At 52.0% G+C, this 21,159-nt stretch overlaps 4 protein-coding genes across 4 annotated transcripts; 3 read left to right on the top strand and 1 right to left on the bottom strand.

Moving 5' to 3' along the window:
- Positions 1-83: 83 nt before the first annotated feature.
- On the bottom strand, positions 84-2,149 carry PG994_014902 (uncharacterized protein; the record flags this gene model as incomplete). The annotated part of the gene is made up of 3 exons (XM_066866311.1): positions 84-1,191; positions 1,286-1,931; positions 1,996-2,149. The coding sequence occupies 3 exons, from the start codon at positions 2,147-2,149 to the stop codon at positions 84-86; spliced, it is 1,908 nt and encodes a 635-aa protein (XP_066707987.1).
- Positions 2,150-3,756: 1,607 nt separating this feature from the next.
- Positions 3,757-5,787, top strand: PG994_014903 (uncharacterized protein; the record flags this gene model as incomplete). The annotated part of the gene is made up of 1 exon (XM_066866312.1): positions 3,757-5,787. The coding sequence occupies one exon, from the start codon at positions 3,757-3,759 to the stop codon at positions 5,785-5,787; it is 2,031 nt and encodes a 676-aa protein (XP_066707988.1).
- An 8,838-nt stretch (positions 5,788-14,625) lies between these two features.
- Positions 14,626-16,284, top strand: PG994_014904 (CMGC/GSK protein kinase; the record flags this gene model as incomplete). Its single annotated transcript, XM_066866313.1, has 6 exons — positions 14,626-14,827; positions 14,897-15,045; positions 15,130-15,249; positions 15,303-15,621; positions 15,687-16,085; positions 16,151-16,284. The coding sequence occupies exons 1-6, from the start codon at positions 14,779-14,781 to the stop codon at positions 16,282-16,284; spliced, it is 1,170 nt and encodes a 389-aa protein (XP_066707989.1). The 5' UTR covers positions 14,626-14,778.
- A 1,658-nt stretch (positions 16,285-17,942) lies between these two features.
- On the top strand, positions 17,943-20,400 carry PG994_014905 (uncharacterized protein; the record flags this gene model as incomplete). The annotated part of the gene is made up of 3 exons (XM_066866314.1): positions 17,943-18,012; positions 18,106-19,569; positions 19,712-20,400. The coding sequence occupies 3 exons, from the start codon at positions 17,943-17,945 to the stop codon at positions 20,398-20,400; spliced, it is 2,223 nt and encodes a 740-aa protein (XP_066707990.1).
- Between the last annotated feature and the right edge of the window lie 759 nt (positions 20,401-21,159).

Below are 21,159 nucleotides of genomic sequence, written 5' to 3' on the forward strand. Positions count from 1 at the left end.
GTCAATTTGTGTTTGTAGTATCAGCACAATCCTTCCATTCCCTTTCGCAGTCGTTTCACATCAGTAGGTAGTCATTTACACATCTAGCACCCCATATAGGCTCCCATATTCGTAAGGCCGTCCTGGGCGTCGAGACCCTGTTCGCTCGCAGAGTTGGCTTCATCGAGAAGATCCTCGAGCTCCTTGACCTGCTTGATTCGGAAGAAACGGTGGATGCCCTGGACGAGACGCTGGGAACACTTGTCTATGTTCTCGTCGCTCTCGGCCGCGAAGCACAGGCGGTAGTACGCCCAGCCCCTCTCCTCGGCGATCTGCGGCGTGGTGCTGAACATGAGACCCGGCGACACGAGAACAAGGTACGGCTTATGGGTGAGGAGGATCATGAGCGCCGTCGTCAGCGCCATCCCGTTGATCGGGAGGCCGTTGGACCCGGGTACCTGCCACAGAGGGTGCTGCTCGAAGCGCATGCGCATCCACAGGAACATGCCGCCGCGCGGCCAGTCGAACTCGTACAGCTGCGTCTTGATGATGACGCCCCAGTCGGCGTCCGCCTTACGGACGGGCGTCGACTGCTTCAGCTGGTACGCGTTCTCCTCGAGGATGGAGCACATGCGGTTCATACGGCGCTCGTACTCGCCGCGCAGGCCCGCCAGCCAGCGCACCCAGCCGTCGGCCTTCCAGCCGCCGAACGTCGCCTTTTCGCGGCTCGACCGCAACGCCGCGAAGCGGCTCATGGTGGCGCCGCCTTCGGCTTGCTGCGGGCCCATGATGGTCTGCGCCACCAGGGCCTGGACGAAACCAGACGGCTGCTGAGTGACGGTCTCGCTGATGCGGACGATCTTCTCAGCAATCTCTGGTGTTGTTGTGATCCAGCCTAGGCGACAACCGGGCGCGACGGTCTTGGAGAAGGTATCCAAGCGAACGACCCGGCCGTCGGTGTCGACGTTCAGGAACGAAGGCACGAGGGAGTCCAGGAACGGATATCCAGACTTGTTCTCTAAGGTATTGGCGTCTTTAGGTTCCGGGATGGGCAAGCCACGGGCCTTAGCTTCGTTCAGCTCAGCCGAAGGGTATTGCAGATACCAATAGGGGTCATCCTCAATGATGATGATGTCGTACTTGCTGCAGACAGCATATATCTCTTTCCGACGCTGTAGAGACAAGACACCACTGGTTGGGTTGTGGCCCATCCTGTCGACCGATGTCAGTATACAGAGCAATCAGGGTTTGAGGTTGTACCGGCCTGGTCTAACGTTCGACCTAAGCCAGCAATATTTCAACATACGTTACAGTGTATATCAGGTGTGGCCTCTTTCCCTTACTCTCATCCCAGTTTGCGAGGACATCTTCCAGTCCACCGGGTCCCTCGGCCATCATGCCTTCGCCGTCCAATTCCACGGGCGCAACATTCAAGCCGCGGGGTAGTGCCTGGCTGAGGACGTTGGCGTACATAAACACCTCAGAAAGCAAGCCCTGGCGCTCGCTGACGGGGTTCTTGCCCTCGACCCAAACGTTTGTGAAGAGCTCCAGCGACTTGGCCATGCCGTCGGTCGAGCCGACGGTCATGACGACCTCCGGTCCGCCCTCGTACGGCACATTCGGGTGCAGGTTCTCGCGCGCGAACTGTCGGATGAAGGACAGCAAGGCTGGGTAGCCGGCGGCCAGCCCGTACTGCAGGGCGGTGGTCAAATCCACCTTTTTGAGCGGGTCGCTGCCCTCGCCGTCGTGCGGCACCACGACATGCTCCGGCGCCGCACGAGGGTCCGGGGATTTCTTCGGCGGCGGCGGCGGCGACGAAAGCAACGTCGAGGCCAGCTGGGAGGTGAGGGAGGCGTCGGCGCCAGAACGGTTCGGCGTAGGCGTCCATCTCTCCGGCTTGGCGGTTTGCGCCTCGAGAGTGTCGTACGGGAAGAATTGGGGATTTGGGAGACCTGAGCGAAGTGGAAGTGCGATGTTAGTCCTGACACATAAAGAGGCACGATGAAAGCTACGAACCACCGGCGAGCTGGCCAATGCCAGGAATTAGAAAGTACTTGTAGTACTCCTTCATCTTGCTAGGCAAACGGGCCAGCGTCACATCCGAGAAATGATGGCTCATGTCCTTTGGCCGCGGCTTCGCCATCCTGACGCTCTCCGTGGAGGAGTCCATATTGGGCAACAGTTGTCTATCGCCGCCCGGAATGAATATCTAAAGTTGAGTTGTTGGGCAATAATGCGAAAGATGGAATAGGGTAAGAGAGCTAAAGCGTCACAGATACGGTGAAGGCGGAAAAGATATGGGATCTACTGAATTAGACATGCGTGATAGATAAGCATAATACCATGCTAAAGGGTTACATGAATCAATTCTGGAGGGCACCTCATCTCACCCATATCGAAGGATCATATTGCTGTAGGACCTTCCCTAGCAAGCCGAAGCCGAAGGGGGAGGCTTACAAATGCAATGGCGATAGACGACCCAATTGCTGCTTCTAGGCGCTCATAACGGATGCACGATAGAGGCAGAAGGGCGATAAGGAATCCGAGCCGAAAGCTGGGAACCTATCATATAGCCTGGGCGGAGACAGGCATCCCTGTAACTTATGTAAGTGGTCTCTTCCTGCTTGGTGAGCTGGCCGGAGCTGGCGGAACCTGATAGCAGGGATCCCGTATGGTCTCTGAACACGGATACCTGGCCATCAATATATATGGCTTCAGGTCTTGAGCAAGTATCTATGTCTGGACAACAGCTACTATCTGCTACCTAACCTGTCCAAACCCGCTTCTGTGTAAGTATTTGGTCGTAGGCACATATACTGCCAATGGTCATCCATCATGTAGTACACACCTACCTATGTATAGGTAACCATTCTTCCCATCTGACATCAATCACGTATGACTATACTCGGCCAGTCAGCCCCGTATCACCATCAAATTGCTGGATACCAACCACTTAGCGACAGTCAACAAGTATACTCACTCGCTCGAAGCACCCTCCATAGGTATAACAGCTAGAAAGATTCATTAACGTCACAGACAAGATAGTGGCCCGTTGACTTCCTCTATCGACACCCGTTGGCCATGGTAACACGTGGCTAGTCTACCCAGTTGGATCCGTATGTAGTCGTTCACGTCTTATCACCGCAGTTGGAAGCTTTCGATTAGTATCGTACAAGAGTGTGATACTTCTATAATACTGAAATAAGCTTTCAGAGGGCATGCAGATGCTCCGCGAGAGATGCCGTTGTTTCGGTGGGGAAGAGAGAGACGCCAAATCAGGTTGATCTGAATCTGAATCCAAGTGGGCAGCGGCCGGCACAGAGGGGCAGTCGCCGAAAACGCAAACCGCGGGGCAATGATTTTATTTTGCTAACCTAGAGACCCGATCCCATTCTTCATGATCAGCAGGTCGGCTAATTCGCATCAATTGATATACATATATTTTACCTGTACTTGCTCTACTTTATGGTTGCAAACCACCAAACACATACCCGTTTGTTGATCAATTGCTACTGCCATCCTTCTACCAGAGCCGCCCGTCCCCAAGCCTTTGCGACATTGCGAAAACTGCGAGCGATACCGCTCTAGCTTGAACACATCATATCGTCATTTGCCTTGGGATGTGTGCCGCCACATAGCCGAACATTGTCCACCGAGAATCGAAACCTCGCCATAAACACCACAGTCAACATCGTTCTAACGTATCTTTCCGCGGGACTTCGCCGAACCCCAGGGCCTGTGGCATACGACGCTGTGTTGCCCTCCCCCACGATCACGATGGAGAAAATAACAGACAAGATAGCCGCTCTGCCGGCAGATGCCTGCTACTCCTCGCTCGAGTTTTTCCCTCCCAAAACCGCCATGGGCTTCTCCAACCTTCGCGACCGTCTGGACAGAATGGCAAGGGCTCTGCGACCACTATTCGTCAATGTTACATGGGGCGCCGGCGGTTCGACATCTGCCAAGTCGTTGGAACTTGCAGAGATCTGCCAAAGGGAGCTCAACTTGACCACATGTCTGCATCTGACGTGTACCAACATGAGCAGGAAGATGATAGACCAGACTTTGGAGGACGCCAAAGTCCTGGGCATTCGAAACATTTTGGCTTTGCGTGGTGATCCTCCGAGAGCGGACGAGTACGAGGACCCAAATCGTGACCCTGAGGATGCCATTGACGCAAACTTCGTATGGGCCATAGATCTTGTGCGCTACATCAGAGAAAACCACGGCGACTATTTCTGCATAGGCGTGGCGGCGTATCCCGAAGGGCATGCCGACGAGAGTCACCCCTTGGGGCAGAGTTTAGAACACGACTTGGCCTATCTCGTGGACAAAACACTTGCCGGGGCAGACTTCATTATGACCCAGCTCTTCTTCGACGCGGATGCTTACGACAAGTTCGAGCGCACGCTGAGGGAACACCCCAGCGGAGCTTTCAAGACGATCCCCCTAATACCCGGCCTCATGCCCATTCAGAGCTACCAGATGATTAAGCGAACTACCAAGCTCAGTCATGCCTCGATACCAGACCCCATCATGGCTCGTTTAGATGCTGTCAAGCAAGACGACGAAAAAGTCAAGAACGTCGGTGTAGATATCGTCAGTGAGATTGTTGAGCGTGTCAAGGAGATCAAGGGCCGGACCCCTGGCCCCAAGGGCTTCCACTTCTACACTCTCAACCTGGAAAAGGCCGTATCGTTCATTCTTGAGAGGACGGACCTTATTCCGCCCAGCACACCTGGCGAAGAAGAGGCAGTAGCGGACGACCTGTTGCCCAACATCCCCGGCCTTACTGTGAACGGGTCCTCGACCCCGCAAGACTCCCTAGCCCCTCCGGTCCACGATCATTCTCGCCGGCAGTCTTCAATCGGTTCCGACCCGCGCAATCGCGTTATTGTTATGGGTCGGACCCCCTCGCACCCGGAGTACGAAACCACGGCAGCTGATGCTAGTATACCGGTCGAACCCATCAACACTCGAGCCAATACTCTCGCAATCTCTGAAGGCGAAGGCGTGCTGGGTCGCGAAGCAACATGGGATGATTACCCCAATGGACGGTGGGGAGATGCCAGATCCCCAGCTTACGGCGAAATCGACGGTTACGGTCCCAGCTTGCATGTCACTAACGCGCAGGCTATAAGCTTTTGGGGTCATCCCACAAAGGCTGAAGACATCAGTAATCTTTTTGTAAAACATTTGAAGGGTGAATTAGCGGCGATCCCCTGGAGCGAGGAGGAATTCAACGCGGAGACTGGAACTATCAGCCAGCCCCTGTTGGAGTTGAACGCGAAGGGATGGTGGACTGTAGCATCGCAGCCCGCAGTCAACGGTCTTCGATCTTCGGACCCCACTTTCGGTTGGGGTCCGCACCAGGGTTTCGTTTTTCAAAAAGCCTTTGTTGAATTCTTCATTCCTTCGGTGGATTGGAAAGTGCTCTACGAGAAATTGCAATCTTCCGAGGTCAAGGACTCTGTCTGTTTCTTTGCTGCGAACGCGAACGGCGACTTCGTATCCTCGGACGAGACAGGTGGCTTGTCAGGGGAGGCAGTGGAAGCAAGCACAAACGCCGTGACCTGGGGTGTTTTCCCGGGTAAAGAAATCCTCACGCCGACCATTATTGAAGAGGTCAGTTTCCGAGCATGGTGCGAGGAAGCCTACGGTATCTGGGGCGAATGGGCCAAGGTCTACGGCAAGGGTACCGAGAGTAGCAAGCTGTTGGAGCACACGAAGCGGGACACTTGGCTGGTGAACATCATCCATCACGATTATATGGAGAAGGATGCCCTATGGGATCTACTGTTAAAATAGTGCTAGGGGTAGGCTAGGCCCAGAAGCATGACGGTTCACCTAGCATCACATGCAGATGAGAGGTTGTATCCGAGGTGATGTTACATTATTAGGTGTGGAATAACACAAGAATTGATACCTGACAATGTCTGTTCGGCGTGCACAGAGAGGTAGCTCTGGAAAGACTACATGTACAGTTCTACAAGATGTATGGTGTACTGGCTCAAGTCTTGTTTCTCATGAGATGGTTGAAAGCCATCCATCATGGCAAGTAAGCAATGCAGGAACTGTGTCTTTGCTGAAACCAATCTGCTTGAATATCCATTGACCAGCTTGATCAGCTTGATCAGCTTGATCCTCCCTTGGTATATGTCGGGACACAGCTCAGGAGAGCCGAAAGTGAGATGTATGAAAAAAGCAACGAGGTTATTGGCCCGTTCTTCCCGGCACTCAGGGGTCGAGCCCTACCATCCAGTAGCTTATAGCTCTCGCGAACTGTGCTTTGACAGCACTGCTAGAGTTGACTTTGACTGGTTAGTTGAACCTGGTACATAGCATTGCTTGGCTTGCGCCTGAGAAGGTTTTACTTACATCCGGTGGCCGCCGGCGATGTTCTTCCCTCCTCATCTCCTTGAAAATTCTTCATGGTACCCAGCTACGGGATTTCCCTTGAGACATAGGGTGGCAACAAGCTTTCAGCAAGTCTGATACCGACTAGTGTAGTAATGCATCTTGGCATAGAGAAGCAAGCTTCCAGGAAAGAAAAGAAGAAACAAGTGAGATCCGAGTAAGCGGATCGTATAGGGGGGTAAAGAAAGGGGGAATGGTGAAGAGAAAAGAAAATAAATTCCCAATAAGACGGCTCGGCACGTTGCATTATCTCGAAAATCAGAGTCCAGCACCTTCTCTGCTCTCATTTCTCCTCTTTTGCGGCCGGAATAGATGTAGTCTCCTGTCGTGTGACGTGAGCTGTAACTATCCTTTTCCTCTGTTTCTATCTTCTCTGTCCGTTCCTCTTCCACCTCGCATACAGCGTTGCAGTGTGTATTGAGTCAACAACACGGCAGTTTTGCTGCACCGTTCTTCTAATAATGTACTCGCCAGTTATAAGACCAGCATGGGACAGTGGCACATGTCAAGGGGCATGGGGTTCTTGACACCGTCGTCAATGCCGTAGTAGATAGCGGCTTCGAAAGGCAATACCATACAGCACACCATGTCGGTTTCCCTTTCGAGGACCTATTCCGATCAAAGTTGCTGACATGCCACCACCCGTGCTTTTTTTGTCTTATGAGAGGCGAGACCTCAGGGACTGATGCATCATCGGGATCAGAACGTGCGTTGGCCAACGTGATGGGACCAATGGCCGATAGCATGACCCTCCAGGCTCAGGAACTGGCATGATACAGTTGGATCTGGCTCATCATTATTGATCCAATGGTCCTTTACTCCGTAAGTGCGCAGGGGAGAGGGAGGGGGGAATGAAACCGGTCTTAGATTGATGTTCTTTTTGGCTCTCTCTCCTTAAACTCCCACAGATGCATTTCCATTTGGGCGAGAAGGGCAGAATCCCATGACCAGACGCCAGGCCCTTGCTAATAGGCAAAACCCGCAGCATAAGAAGTAACACCACAGCCACATGGGATAGAGGGTACGTACACGGATCAGCAGGTCGCCCGAAGTGGAATCTCTACGGAGTGCTTGCATAAGTTCATCTTTTTGGGCCCGACAGGAGCGAAGGAAACAAAAGAAGGGCGACGTAAGACAGCTTTACCTATTGCGTAAATGCCCAATGGCAAACAGAAAGAGCTGGGTTCGACATTCAGATCAGGGCTATGCAATGGGTTCTAAAAAACGTCGCTAAACCGATTTCAACCCGAGATGTAGTAAGCTGGCAGGCACACAGGGCGGGGAGCAATAGGAGAGGAAGCCGGGGCCGGGGGTCGGGGAAAGGTGACGGGTGACGCCAGCGTTGACGTTGACAACCCTCCATCTCCTCCGTGGAAGAACGGTGATGATAAATGCACTTACGCCAACAACGACTAGACCTTACCCATGTACATACACCTAGTACATGTTAGATCTGGCCTGACCTTGACCGTGCCGCTCACTTACATGCAGCAAATTCAAGGTTGAATGAAATAGCTTGAAGCTATCTCGGTATCTCGGATTGACAAAGTCGATCACCAGCCCTAATTCTCAGCTGCTTCGATTACCACTTACAGATTGCGTGACCCCCTCCCCCTCCCCCTTCTTCTCTTCTTCTCTTCGTCTCTTCTTCTCCTCATTGTTCTACATCCACCAGTCACCTGGTCCTCTTTATTGGAAACATTCCTTCTCCCGGAACATACCTAATCCAGTGAATATTACCCCGCCTTATGTCATCATCGATGGTCCGAATAAAGAACTTGGGAGACGTCCCAATTGGGAAAATCGGAACGTCAAGCCTGGCGCATACATACTAGTTTTTCTAGCCCATCTCCTTTCATTGAAGAGATTGGGGGAGATCCTCCATATGCATAGAGTCCTGTCCCTATCCCATTCGGGAGTTGCCGTACCTATTGGTCGTCCACATGGTCGTCCGCCGTCGGGAGAATCCACATCCCGCATGTGGTGAGTATTCAGTTCTACCTCACCCATGTGTGTTACGACATGAGAAGAGACGAGCGCTGTATGCTACTAAATACGTCCTTCCAAGACGAGATTTGATGTACATGTATAGAAACATGTTGTAGCAGCGTAGCCAGGACGGCGAGATAACATTCTGCGTGTCAATGACCATAAACCAGATGTCTGGGACCCCAAGCACAACGCTCAAAAGCAAAACCTATAACAACTCGAGTCTTCTAAGACATAGAGTCCCCTGTAGGCTTGCCTCTATATAGGTTCCCTCGGTACATACATGGGATACACCGAGAGGAGGGTAGATGTTGTCTCGAGTAGGACCCTACCTTTCAGGTCACTGGTGTCTTGTTGGGGATAGGCCAGCTTGGCCAGCTACAAAACGCCACACCCAGCTTCTCTCACTAATAACACGATGCAGGGTCCATGATACAGAAGCCGCAAACAGGAAATGTACCATATTGAATTGCCTACCGCCATACGGAGTTGCGGTTATGAATGGAATGGGCCAACGGATGCCAGCGGACTAGCATGCTGCCGGACCGCAACTGATCCCACCCGGCAAACGATACCTTTTCAGCAAGTCTATGCTGGGGTTCTTGAAGAGAAAACCCCACCCAGGACAATAAATAGCACGTAGTTCAGTACGTAGTACGGGTAGTTTCAAGGCCAACAACTCTCTGGTTGTTCCACTTGGCAGCAGTGGACCATGCCCAATTATTGATCAAACCGATAGATAGAACCAGATGCAGAGGCCGCAGGTGGAGGTGGGTTGCCGGTTACACAGCCAGCACGCTGTTAGCCGTCAAACCAAATGGCACTGCAGTGCAAATACAAACCAAACCACCGATCACCAGACCTTTGGGGGCCCGATAGTCCCAAAGCATTGTTCGCGTTCCGACTGGGCAACGTAATCACTACGATCGGAACAGGAGAGATCCTGGTTGTAGCCTCTCCTACAGCCGCATGCTCACACCGATGACGACCACGGTCCAGCGAGAACGGGTTCTTTCGGTCGAACCACATCTGTACTGCCCATTGGCTCATTTGACGCTCCTTAGCCAGGATGCGCAAGCGGCTACGGAACTGAGGATGCCTTTTGGACACCTCAAAAACTCTCAATTTACCTCTTGTGAGTAAGTAGGTAAGCAGGAGTTTCGATGCCTGAAGCTTCTCGTCCGTTCCATATTAAATTGGTGCAAGACTGACCTGAGTGGTGAAGGCTTCCAGAGCTTCTTTTTCTTTTTTTCTCCCAGCAATATTATCCCATCAGACTGAGACTTCGTTCCCGTCGCCGTCAATTTTTTCTTGAACCCCGGCTAAAAAGTACCCAATCACGATGTAGCAAACGGGCCCTTGCACTTCCAGGGGCTATGGTCTTTCGAGGTCTGGCCAGCCAGTACGTGCAAGAACGTGTTGTAGACTCTCGAAGACATGTGGCGTATTCTAAAAAACCTTTCCATCCGGATTGAGCTACTTTTGGCCGAGAATCTGATGGGAGGAGAGATCAGAAGTGGAGGAGCGCTGATGTTCAATCGACGTGCCTATAAAAGAGCACGTCGAATATCATGCTGTCTTGAGAGTAACCATTCTTCTAAGAGCTGTGCCAAGAATAGAAACCAAGCAACGAGTGAAGTCATCGGAGGCTCAGGTACGAGCCGAGACGGAGCGGAATTGCCCATGATAGGATGATCATTAGCGTGGAAGACGCAGGTCATAAGACCAATCCCGTATCCAGATTACCTGGCAGTGGGTGAGTGACCTGCTCGGTAGCCACCTGTTCGTCAGATGCACGAAGCTTCTCAGCTGCCCCCACCAGGCAAAAGCGATGCCCTTGGGTTGGGTTTGTACCTCGGTCACGTTCCTGGGTCCGGAAAGGGCCAGACTCTGGCCAGGATACGTGTCTGTCCTCTGTTCATTCTTAGCCGCATCCATTGATTATGTAGGTTACATGCCAATCAGGAAGTGACGGAGATCAGTCATGGGTGGTGGTGAAAAGGGGAAGAAAACGTGAGCACCGTCTTGTGCTTGTTAGGAAGACGGGGTTCTACTGGAAGTTGTTGTAGCCCGGATCTTGGACCTCCAGGAGCATCAGGCCTAACGACAGTGGCATCTGGAACATACATACCTACACAATACCTTAGAATGCGGCATTTAAAGGGCAGTCGTCGTTGAGCATTTGCTTTACTGGTTGTAGAACGGAACATGAACGATATGAAATTACACAGACGCTTGGTTGACGTATCTTCGCAGCAAAGAAGCGTCCGACAATGCATGGCTAAGGTTAAATAACTACAGGGATCCTGGGGAGTTACTTGGGCCAACCAGTCGGAGTATCAGGTGCGGTGCGGGTATGGGAAGTTCAGTCGATCGTGAGCCATTCAAATTACGAGTAAGAATCTGTTTCGCAGTTCCAAGGCACCACTGCCAAGGCTCCGTCTACGGCAACAATAAACAACCATCCATGCTATCACGACGCCCCAAAGACCATGTCTCGAGCTGCTCTTCAATGCCTACTTCTATAACGAAACCAGTACACACGCCATATTTCGATATGTTGGGATGCAGGTGCGGGGTAGGATCTGGCATCTGGCTTGCTTCTGTTCCTATTCGCTCCAGGAAGCAATTCGATGTTTGGTGGTGGGACTCTGGGGATAAGGATACCCGTCTTTCGAATACCTGGGAAACGAGGGGTTGTTAGGGGTACTGATGTATGCCGAATAGTCGAAAAGTGGAACGAACGACTTATTGAATGGTATGTAACATCATACTAGGTAGGTATGTCCAGAAGTATGTCTATAGCATCGTCCTTGTCCTCTGTCCTCTTTTGTCCACCTCACTCTGAGACGACGATGCCACGCACAGCTAGGAGGGCCATTATATAACCGTGGAAGGGAGTAGTCGATGGGCAATACACTGGATCAGCCAAACAGGCCTTGTATTCGATTGCTCTCAAATTAGATTATGTATGGACACATAGTAGCTGAAGTGTATAAGTGATTGTTGTAGATACTGGCTGTTTTTAGACTGAAGGGAAAGCTAGTAGAATTATACCTAGGTACACACCCAAAGACACCTCACATCAGGTTTTCATGAGGGCCTGACATAAAAACACACACACACACACATACCTACCTACCTACCTATATATATAGAGAGAGCGAGAGAGAGATCTGTTCCATCTCGGTCCATTGTCCATCTGGCTTGTTAATTATTATCTACATGCCTAATCTGACACTTCACAGCCTCTTATTAGAAGTGGATGCTTTTCACCTCGCTTTAAGTCCAACAATTCCGCTCTGACGTGAAGTAGAAAAACGGTCTTGTTTAAACTTCGGCTACAAGGCACTCTTAGCGCTCGACTCCCCGTCTCGGAAGTGAGCACATGAGCACCTGCATCTTGGACTAATCCCACTTTTCATTCGTCCCTCTCCTAACCCCTGCCAGGCCCTCAAGATCCAGTAATAACATCCATGGTTGGATGACCGCATGTCCCAAGTCCGGTAGATGCACTACCTACCTATTCTATTAGATGCCTTTCTGTCAAGGTAGGTAGCCCACGTATGTACAGAAGAACGCGGATCTATTCGGGGATGAACCGAGATCAAGTATATTCGGTAGCCAGATAACCTACATCATGACAAACTCAACATGCTGTCGTTGCCTTCGTGCTGACGGGGGTTCTGGACTTCTCAGTCCGATCTCTCTCCTTTGCCCCAAAACCAAATATTCCAGTCCCCACAGGCAAAAGGTAGAGAGGTCACTTGACAATGTCCCGTGCCAACGGACTCGAACTCTGGGGTGGAGAGTGCTAGAGAGGCAGCATTGTTCCTTCAATGGCCTAGATAGAGCATGCTTACGATGTCGCAGGCGAAAGCTGGTCCAAGATGGTCCGGTCCGAGATTGTTTTCAAATTGTTACTTTTTTTTTTTTAGCGGTCTGGTCTGGTGCAAGGAACTTGAAGCTGTCGGATTCGGATTGATCAAATTGATATAGTAATAGTAGTAGTAGCAGCAGTAGGTAGCAGCAGTAGTACCTCCATCATTCCAATATCCAAAACCCCGCCTCCAGCTTCCCCCCTCCAGTCCGGCCGTGCCCCTCCTCTTCCGCAAGCAGCATGTACACAGAAGTTTGATACATCTACCAGACGAACGAAGCTGGGAGTAAAGACAGACAACCACCGGCGCCGGCGGCTACTTCTTACCTACATACCTACCTACCTACTGCAAAGTTGTTTTGTCACACGCCTTGTTGACAGTTTGGACGAGTCTTTCGCGTCTAATTCTCTCGACTCAGGTCGGAAACTGTAAACTGCACGACACAAAGAGAGAGTCATCAGATCAGGCAGAGACGGCATTCCTCTCGGGTTTTGGGTCGATCAAGCAGATAGATACATAGAGACGCACTGCAGGCGGGAGGGACCATTCAACGATCGTCATCATAGGCGCGTCGTTTTGTGTGTCTGCAGCAAAGAATTGACTTCTGTCCCGATTCGGTTGGGCGTGTCACATTGCCCATCACCACCGACACACGCCGCAACGCCAGTGCAGGCCAGCGCAACAAGCAATTAAAGCACCAACGAACCCCTCCCTCCCCTCTCTCTGTGCTCTTTTTTTCGACACTTGGAACATTCGTGCACCACACACGTCCGAAGCTGCTGCAAGCACTGTTTCCCACTCACCACTAACCTACCAACAACTTACTTGTACGCACCTCTTTCCTCATCTCCTAGTAAACCACCACCCTCCCCCGGTTCGATTCGGATTTTGAAGCCAAGTCCAACAGTACAGTCGCATTGAATATCCACTTTAGACGTCCTGCAAGACTAACCTAACCTACCAGGTATCAAGATTCAAAGACGGCCAAGTCTCCCCGTTTTCTACAGGCATGGTCTTCTCCTCATAACGACATCCAGCACTGCATGCGTTAGGTATTGACTGGTAAGCGGTATTTCTACACACACCTACCCACCTTAGCTTTACGCCTCTCCTGTTCCCTGTGTGCCCGCCCCCAGACCCCTCTCTTCCATTCTTTACGATTGATTCGAAGCGTGTTCAAGTCGAGCAACCTAGTGAGCGAGCGAACACTCACGTCCCGTTCGTACACCACCCGCGTGAAGATCAGGACATCATTGTAGTCGGCCTGAAGCTGCAGCAAGCAAGACGGGGAGAACATTGCCCCTCCTTTCCAGCATAGTAGCTTGGTTCCCAGTGGTGGCATGTACCGGCGCCCTCTTTCGCTCGTTGATAGGTCTTGTGCCAGCCTAGCGCACGCAGGAGAAAGCAATTCGAGCATGTACATTCGATGATACATGCATCTCCCTTCCCTCGTCCCTCAACCTACATGTACCTAGCAGCACCGGGCAGCACGAGAGAGCGAGAGAGAGAAGAGAGAGAGGTTGAGCATCGAGACTGGTTTAGCCAAGGAGACAAGCCGCAGTCGCATGGTGCCAGGCCTAGCTCGCCCGTCGACTTGTCCATTGCTTTCCCACGCATCTCTCCCCATTTTTCTCCCATCGACCTTGTCCTTCTCCATCACCACTAATAACAGCACTACCTACCACACTACCTCGTTACCTCTTACATAACTGCCTACCAGGAGACCGTCATTCGACAGCAAGTCTCCACCTGACACCCCGCTCAACCTTCTTCGCTCAACTCAAGTCCACCGTTGCACGACCCTCTGTTAATAACAGAACTGAGAGTGCTTGCTCATTAAAATCCCGTCCCTCTCACGTTGTAACCTATTTCCCACTCTTCGTATAGGCGTTTGCCCTTTTTCTTAGTAAACAAGCATAAAACCCCCCCCGAACCAAACCAGAAGGGCCTTCGCTGCAGAAGTCTAACCATCTCAGGTCTATCTATGAAAGCCCGACCTTGACGAAGATCCAGAGAGAAGCAGGCCCCACGAGTCTCGACATTCCTCGCACCACTTCATTCCAGAGTCCGAAGAGAAGCAGAGAGACCCGCCAATTCAGCTGTGTTAACACCTCTCACAACCTATTTCAGGCAAGGCGGCAGGCAATCCCCCCAAGGCAAGGGAAAGACAGTGTGCAACCATTCACCCACCCGCCACTTCGTCCATCTGGTCAATCAATCAATCGACCAACAAGCAGCACTCAACCAATCCATTGCTTGGGGCCATTAGAAATCATTTCCTCGTCGCTCTCGGCGTCATCAGTACTCGAGAAATTTGTTTCACTTGTCATCATTGTTTCTTCGGTCGCGGACTCTTCGACAAGGTCCGCACAATTAACAATCGCCCAACACGGCAGCACGAGCCAGCGTACCCGCCCGCCTTGACAAGACAACTCAACCCCGCTGACAGCATTTATCAACCTCGCGCCCCTCACGGCCACCATTCGTCGCACTGACCGACTCAATCACCATTATGTCTGCCAACCGCCCGAATGCGGCCTTTAACTCCCTTCGGATGGGAGGTGAGAGCAATCCTTCATCGCCGTGTGGGCGCATGATTGGGCAATTAGAGAGACTAAATTTGGACACAGAAATCATCCGCGAAAAGGTGCAAGACGGCATCACTGGCGAGACCAGGGACCTACAATACACCCAGTGTAAGATTGTAGGCAATGGCTCTTTCGGTGTCGTTTTCCAGACCAAGCTCTCCCCCTCGGGCGAAGATGCCGCCATCAAGCGGGTTTTGCAAGACAAGAGATTCAAGGCAAGCCGGCTTCGATCTTCTAGAGATTGCAACGAACCCAAATTCTGACCGAGACTACAGAACCGTGAATTGCAGATCATGCGCATCGTCAGACACCCGAACATCGTACAGTTGAAGGCCTTCTACTACTCGAATGGAGAACGCGTGAGCAGTCCCGATGCGGCCTCGGAAGACACAGCAGTGAGTTGCTGACTTGAGTACAGAAAGACGAGGTGTACCTGAACCTGGTACAGGAGTTCGTTCCCGAGACTGTCTACCGAGCCTCTCGATTCTTCAACAAGATGAAGTCAACCATGCCTATCCTCGAGGTTAAACTGTACATCTACCAACTTTTCCGAGCGCTGGCCTACATTCACTCCCAAGGCATATGCCACCGCGATATCAAACCTCAAAACCTGCTTCTCGACCCTTCGACCGGCATACTCAAGCTGTGCGATTTCGGTAGCGCCAAGATTTTGGTTGAGAATGAGCCCAACGTCTCGTACATCTGCTCTCGGTACTACCGTGCGCCTGAGCTCATCTTCGGCGCAACCAACTACACAACAAAGATCGGTGAGTTTGACCACTTGCGTTACTAATTTCTCTTCTTCTGTCCCCCTTTCCTAATCGACTGTCAGATGTATGGTCAACGGGCTGTGTGATGGCCGAATTGATGCTTGGGCAGCCGCTCTTCCCTGGAGAGTCGGGCATCGATCAGCTGGTGGAGATCATCAAGGTCCTTGGAACACCAACCCGCGAGCAGATCCGAACGATGAACCCCAATTATATGGAGCATAAGTTCCCCCAGATCAAGCCTCACCCCTTCAGTAAGGTCTTCCGGAAGGCAGATGCGAACGCTCTAGACCTTATAGCCAAGCTACTCGAGTACACGCCCACTGAGCGCCTGGGCGCCATTGATGCTATGGTTCACCCCTTCTTCGATGAGCTCCGTGATCCCAATACCAAACTCCCTGACTCGCGACACTCTACGGGCGTCCTGAAGGACCTGCCTGCGCTGTTCAACTTTACACGGCATGGTAAGTCGCGCCGCCGCTGTCCACAATACACTCATCTCCCCCACTTGTTTGCTAACCCCGCACAGAACTGTCGATAGCACCATCGCTCAACCACAAGCTGGTGCCGACGCATGTGCAAGCCTCCCTGGCAGCCAACGGACTAGATATCGACAATTTCACGCCCATTCCGAAGTCGGAGATGATGGCCAAGCTGGACTGAGCTCACGCCAGGCCATGCACTCCGGTTACGAGATCTGCCAAGTCTTGAGAGTTGATCTAGTGACGTTCGTTTTTATGTATGAGCTTGCTAATTTGGCTCGTGGCGGTTTTGTCCGCATCGGAGCTGCGTACTTGTTGGTGGGTTGGTGATCGGTTCAACGTCGGATCGGCCCCCCCCCCCCCCCCCCTACCCGGAGTCCGCTATGATGATGGTGATACGAACCGACCGGGAGCTGGAACAGCTCGAACAAACTTCCGTCTAGGACTTGTCTATTGAGCTATGCAAGGGATTATACCCCTTTTCCCCTCGGAACCCACGATACCCCCCAATGGTTGTCCTCATGGAATCAAGGACTGTCCTCTTCGCACTGCGCCCTGAAACGCTGGCTGGGTTACGCAGCACTGGACTGGCCCTTTCGCTTGGACTTCTTCTCTGCACGATTGCGATGGCATTCACTTCAATATTCATCTTGTTCGATTACTCAGTTTAACCTTGTGGTGGAAGGACCACGAGGCGGCTGGCACCCTTCCGGTGGTCTTGCGGAAAAAAAAAATGCATTCCCCCACTTCAGGTCCAAAAGGGAAAGGGAAGGAGGGTGAATGATCTGGCGTATATCTTTTATGGTGCGAAAGGCCACCAGAGTGATGCTTGGTGGCATCCCGCTTACAAGGAGGACAGATCCTGGGAGGTAGCGGAGTGCTCTTCTTGATGCAGTAGCAGCACAATGGAAAGTGGTCTCCCTCAGGAAGATTCGGCATGACTTTCTCACAATCAGATTTTCATTACTCCCCAACGACATGCTCGTAACGGTCATGGGCCGTCGAAAGAAAGGTATTCTAAAAAAGGAAGGGATGGCTCATTTGCTCGGACGGCACCGAGGGGAAGACTGCTGTTGCTGCTTGTATGGCGGAGAAGATGACGGAGAAATCACCCGAAACAGATGATAAATTCCCATGACGGCGTAGCCCTGTGATGCGGTCCGTGTGAAGTGATGCGAGTAATTATTTATGTTTTGCCCGAGGTTCAAGCATCTCGAAAGGTAGGGGGCCTGTATTATGTATGTGTAAATCAGCAGCACGTCACAAGTTGCCACAAGTTGCCGCCGGCAATTCCAGTCTCAACCACAGAACTCCTATACGCAGGCTGCAGCACACTTTTCTTCGCCCACCCACGGTTCTCTCACTTTGGAAGATCCCTCCAAGTAGGACATGGTATTTTCTGCAAACATGAAATGGGTGTGCTCATCAAGTCAACTCTCGTAGGTACATGTAGGTACCTAGCATCCCGCCTCCTCAGCAGCTCCGATAAGAATCGGACAAAAGAAAAGTCGTACCGAGCTCAGATAAGCTAAGTAGGTATGCTTGGTAAGCTGGATTGGTGCTGGAAGTACTTCGAACAAGTACCCTGGCTTGCCTGGGCAGCATAAGTGGACTGAGGTCAACATTGGTGAACTTGAATGTTGTGGGGACCTCCAGTGATCCAACCGTGCGTGAGAGCTCCAGCTAGTAAGTTGCTGCTTTAGGTACTTGTCGCGTCTCATCACGTCGTCCGTCAATTGTCAATTTGGGAAGGGAAGCCACTCTTGACCTTCCAACTTCCTACTTGATCCATGCCAACGGTCGATACTCGGTCAACCAACAGCCAGACTCAGACAGATTATGGCGGATTACGATCGTAGACAAGGCGGTCGTGGCGGCGGTGGCTACAATCGCAAACGTCGTTATAGAGGTGAGTACTCTGTTCCCTAACACGTTATATGGCCCTGGAAGCCTTGAAAGCAAAGCGGCTCTTCGCTTGACCAGAATCTCACTATTTCGGCAGATGACGATGAATCCGATCACAGACCTCAGCGTCGCCGATACAACGAGCCTCCGCTGCACGTTCGAATCCGGAAACAACTCTTGACCTTGGCCGAATCGCCATTGCGACGATGGCACGAAGAGATCCAAACTACTGCGCACATGGTAGTCGACAATTATGATAAGGAAGAAGTTCGGACCAACTTCCTCGAGCTCGTTCCCCAGATCGTCGTCGAGCAGCCACTCAAGACGCCTTTTGTCGCTGCCGTTGTCCTCGTTGCCAACTCTCTCAAGCCCGAGGTTGCGACGGACGTCCTTGCTCGCATCGCGCCCTTGACCGAGGAAAAGATCAAGCTGGGCGAGTGGCGTGATGTCAAGCTCTATCTCAAGCTTCTTGCGTGCCTTCAGAGCTGCCTCGAGGGCGATGGCCTGTTCCCGGCTCTGGAGGAATTGTTCAACCGCGCCGTGGAGCTTCAAACAAGCAACTCGGACGATACTATCGGCACCGAACTCGTCAAAATTATCTTGCTGACGATACCATACGCGATGGCGGCCGGATCGAGCCAGGCACAGCAGAAGGCTGCGGATCTCATGGATAAGACTGATGTGATTGCATCCGAACCCCATGCGCTTCAGGCCCTCATTGACCCTCATCATGCTGAGAAAGGCGAGGACAGTCCTACAGCAAACTCAAGTTTGATTGGGATGCTGCAGAAACAGCTCCAGAACGAAGCTCTGAATGGCTGGGAGCTGAAGTGTCTACCTCGTCCGTGGCAGATGCCTTTGGAAGAGATCGAGCTGCAGGAGAAGATGGAGAATGCTCAAAAGCACCCTCTACCTGCCATCGCCATACCCGAGACTGTCATCACAGGGCCACGGCCCTTGTTCCCCGAGATATACATGTCTGTCTATGCCAACCAGGAGGTTGAATCGGTGCCGCCTGTCAGCAATGTCGCTGCTTCTTTGATCCGAGATGGACTGCTCGACACGATCAACATTATGGATTTCAACCGTAACGTCACAGCACGATACTTGATTGATGTCGACTGCTACTTCGCGGACGGCACCTTCGTCAAACGCGCAACGCCTTTCGACCGACTGCGGGATATTGATGGCGGTCGATCCACCTGGAAGCCCGAGGATGTGGCAGTGGACGCTGTTTTCTCTCAGCTTTTTCAGTTACCCAGCCCCGAGCACAAGCTGGTGTATTACCATTCGGTGCTGACGGAGGCCTGCAAGCTGGCACCGGCTGCGATAGCTCCAAGCTTGGGCAGGGCCATTCGCTACGCCTACCATAATATTCATCAACTAGACCTTGAGCTTGGCTACCGTTTCTTGGACTGGTTTACCCACCATCTCAGCAACTTCGGTTTCATGTGGAAGTGGACCGAATGGGCCGACGACGTGGATCTTCCTGACATCCACCCGTGCAAGGCCTTTATCATTGGCGCGCTGGACAAAGAGATCCGACTAAGCTTTGCACAACGTATAAAAGGCACACTCCCTCCCAATACCAGGTCCTCATCGGGCCTGAGAAGGAGCAAGATACACCGGACTTCAAATTCAATAATGACCACACCCCTTTCTCGGCGAGGGCAAGGAATTGGCTCAGTTACTCAAGAGAAAAGCCCCGGATGAGGAAATACAGCCCGTCATCGCCCGAATTCATGCCGCCGCACTCGAGCAGTCGATCGATCCGCTTGTTTCTAGCACCGATGTTTTCATGACTGCCATCTGCTGGGTCGGATCCAAGTCGCTCTCTCACGTTCTTGCTTGCATAGAGCGCACCAAGGACAGACTGCTCGACGTGGGCGCTGCCTCGGAAGCTGCCCGACTGCAAATCATCACGTCGGTGATTTCGTACTGGTCAGCGCAGCCAGGCGTCGCGATTGTCATCATTGAGAAGCTATTGAATTATAGCATAATCACTCCTGGTGCTGTGATTGATTGGGCTCTTGTCAGTGGCAAGGCAGGCCCTGGCGGCGAAGCGCTCAGCAAATCTTGGGTATTCGAGCTTGTTCTCAACACAGTTGTCAAGGTCACCGGCCGTGTTCGTCAAGTGCTTACCAGCGGTGTGGCTGATGGTGCAGCTGATACAGAAGTTACGGCCATGCGAGACCTATTCAAGTCGATGGATGATGCGCTCGTCAGCTGGGCAGAGGGTACGAAGGATCAGATGATGGACCCGGCTGAACCTATGGATGGTCTTGGTGGAAAGCGAGTAGAGCTCGTTCAGCGATGGGGTGAGCGATGGCTGCGTGTGTTCCGGCGTCGCTCTGCTATCGAGGAGGCACATATGCTGGCCACCAAGCAGTGAATTGCTTGGACAGGGGAAAAGAGTTGCGGTTCGTGTACGATTGGGTCTCACGGTCATGGCGTTGCACCCATGTTCTTTTCAGTAGCAGGTTAGCTAGCAAGGAGTTGTATAGTACTCAAGCTTCAGTCTTTGCATACGACAGATATGCCCGAGGTCACGATTCCTGAGAGATATCACTTCCGAGCCGTTGAGTCGTTCTTACCTCGGACTTGTTCAAGCTACCAACTCGGTGCATTGCCCAATGCTGTGGTAAACCAGCCCGTGACCGCTAAGTCGTACGTTAAGGCTTTTTGCCACTATAACGTTAGCCCAGGAAGTAAAGTAATATGCATTCGAGTAACATTGTCTCCCTTCGTTTCTGCAATTCTACTAGTTTTTTGGGCTTCATACACCACGGTGTGCTACCGGCGGCTATTTGTAGCAGCGAAGGACACTTTAGACGGGGTCTGGGGCATTATGGGATCCTCCCTGAACTCAGTCAGTGGGTTCTGGGGAAGAAGTTGCTGGTGAGTCCTTCCAGGTTCTCCGTGGCCATACGATGCCTTGATTGATCACCTACTTGCCATGCCAAGTTCGAAGTAGAGGACGCAGGAGTTGATGGCTATACGGTGTCCGCGTTCGAAAAGCAGCTCTCGCGCTCCCTTTCTACGCAATGCAATGCAATTAGTTTGAACATGGCCTGTAGAGTGATTCTTTCATCACCTCTACCACCTCCAGGTTTTCGCTGTTCCGTAATCTTTATGATAAGTCTATTAGTAC

This window comes from Apiospora phragmitis (assembly GCF_038363925.1).
Source record: "Apiospora phragmitis strain CBS 135458 chromosome Unknown utg000014l:1.0-1827420.0:1.0-1829600.0, whole genome shotgun sequence".
Classification (NCBI taxonomy): Eukaryota; Fungi; Ascomycota; class Sordariomycetes; order Amphisphaeriales; family Apiosporaceae; genus Apiospora; species Apiospora phragmitis.